The sequence below is a fragment of the Papio anubis genome, unplaced genomic scaffold (assembly GCF_008728515.1).
Source record: "Papio anubis isolate 15944 unplaced genomic scaffold, Panubis1.0 scaffold10879, whole genome shotgun sequence".
NCBI lineage: Eukaryota > Metazoa > Chordata > Mammalia > Primates > Cercopithecidae > Papio > Papio anubis.
The window spans coordinates 1-514 of record NW_022160001.1 but is presented as its reverse complement, the minus strand read 5'-3'; the positions used below and the strand labels follow the sequence as shown (position 1 = coordinate 514).

The window sequence follows — 514 nt, the reverse complement described above, 5'->3', positions numbered from 1 at the left end:
GCTGGCCGCTTCACTCCTGGAACCTTCACTAACCAGATCCAGGCAGCATTCTGGGAGCCAAGGCTTCTTATGGTTACTGACCCCAGGGCTGACCACCAGCCTCTCACGGAGGCATCTTATGTTAACTTACCTACCATTGTTCTGTGTAACACAGATTCTCCTCTGCGCTATGTGGACATTGCCATCCCATGCAACAACAAGGGAGCTCACTCAGTGGGTTTGATGTGGTGGATGCTGGCTCGGGAAGTTCTGCGCATGCGTGGCACCATTTGCCATGAACACCCATGGGAGGTCATGCCTGATCTCTACTTCTACAGAGATCCTGAAGAGATTGAAAAAGAAGAGCAGGCTGCTGCTGAAAAGGCAGTGACCAAGGAGGAATTTCAGGGTGAATGGACTGCTCCAGCTTCTGAGTTCACTGCTACTCAGCCTGAGGTTGCAGACTGGTCTGAAGGTGTGCAGGTGCCCTCTGTGCCTATTCAGCAGTTCCCTACTGAAGACTGGAGTGCTCAGC

The 514-nt window shown here is 52.5% G+C and overlaps 1 protein-coding gene across 1 annotated transcript; it reads left to right on the top strand.

Moving 5' to 3' along the window:
- Positions 1–3: 3 nt before the first annotated feature.
- Positions 4–507, top strand: LOC116272459 (40S ribosomal protein SA-like; the record flags this gene model as incomplete). Its single annotated transcript, XM_031661221.1, has 1 exon — positions 4–507. A coding segment is annotated over one exon (504 nt), but the record flags the coding sequence as incomplete, so codon positions are not given.
- Positions 508–514: the final 7 nt, after the last annotated feature.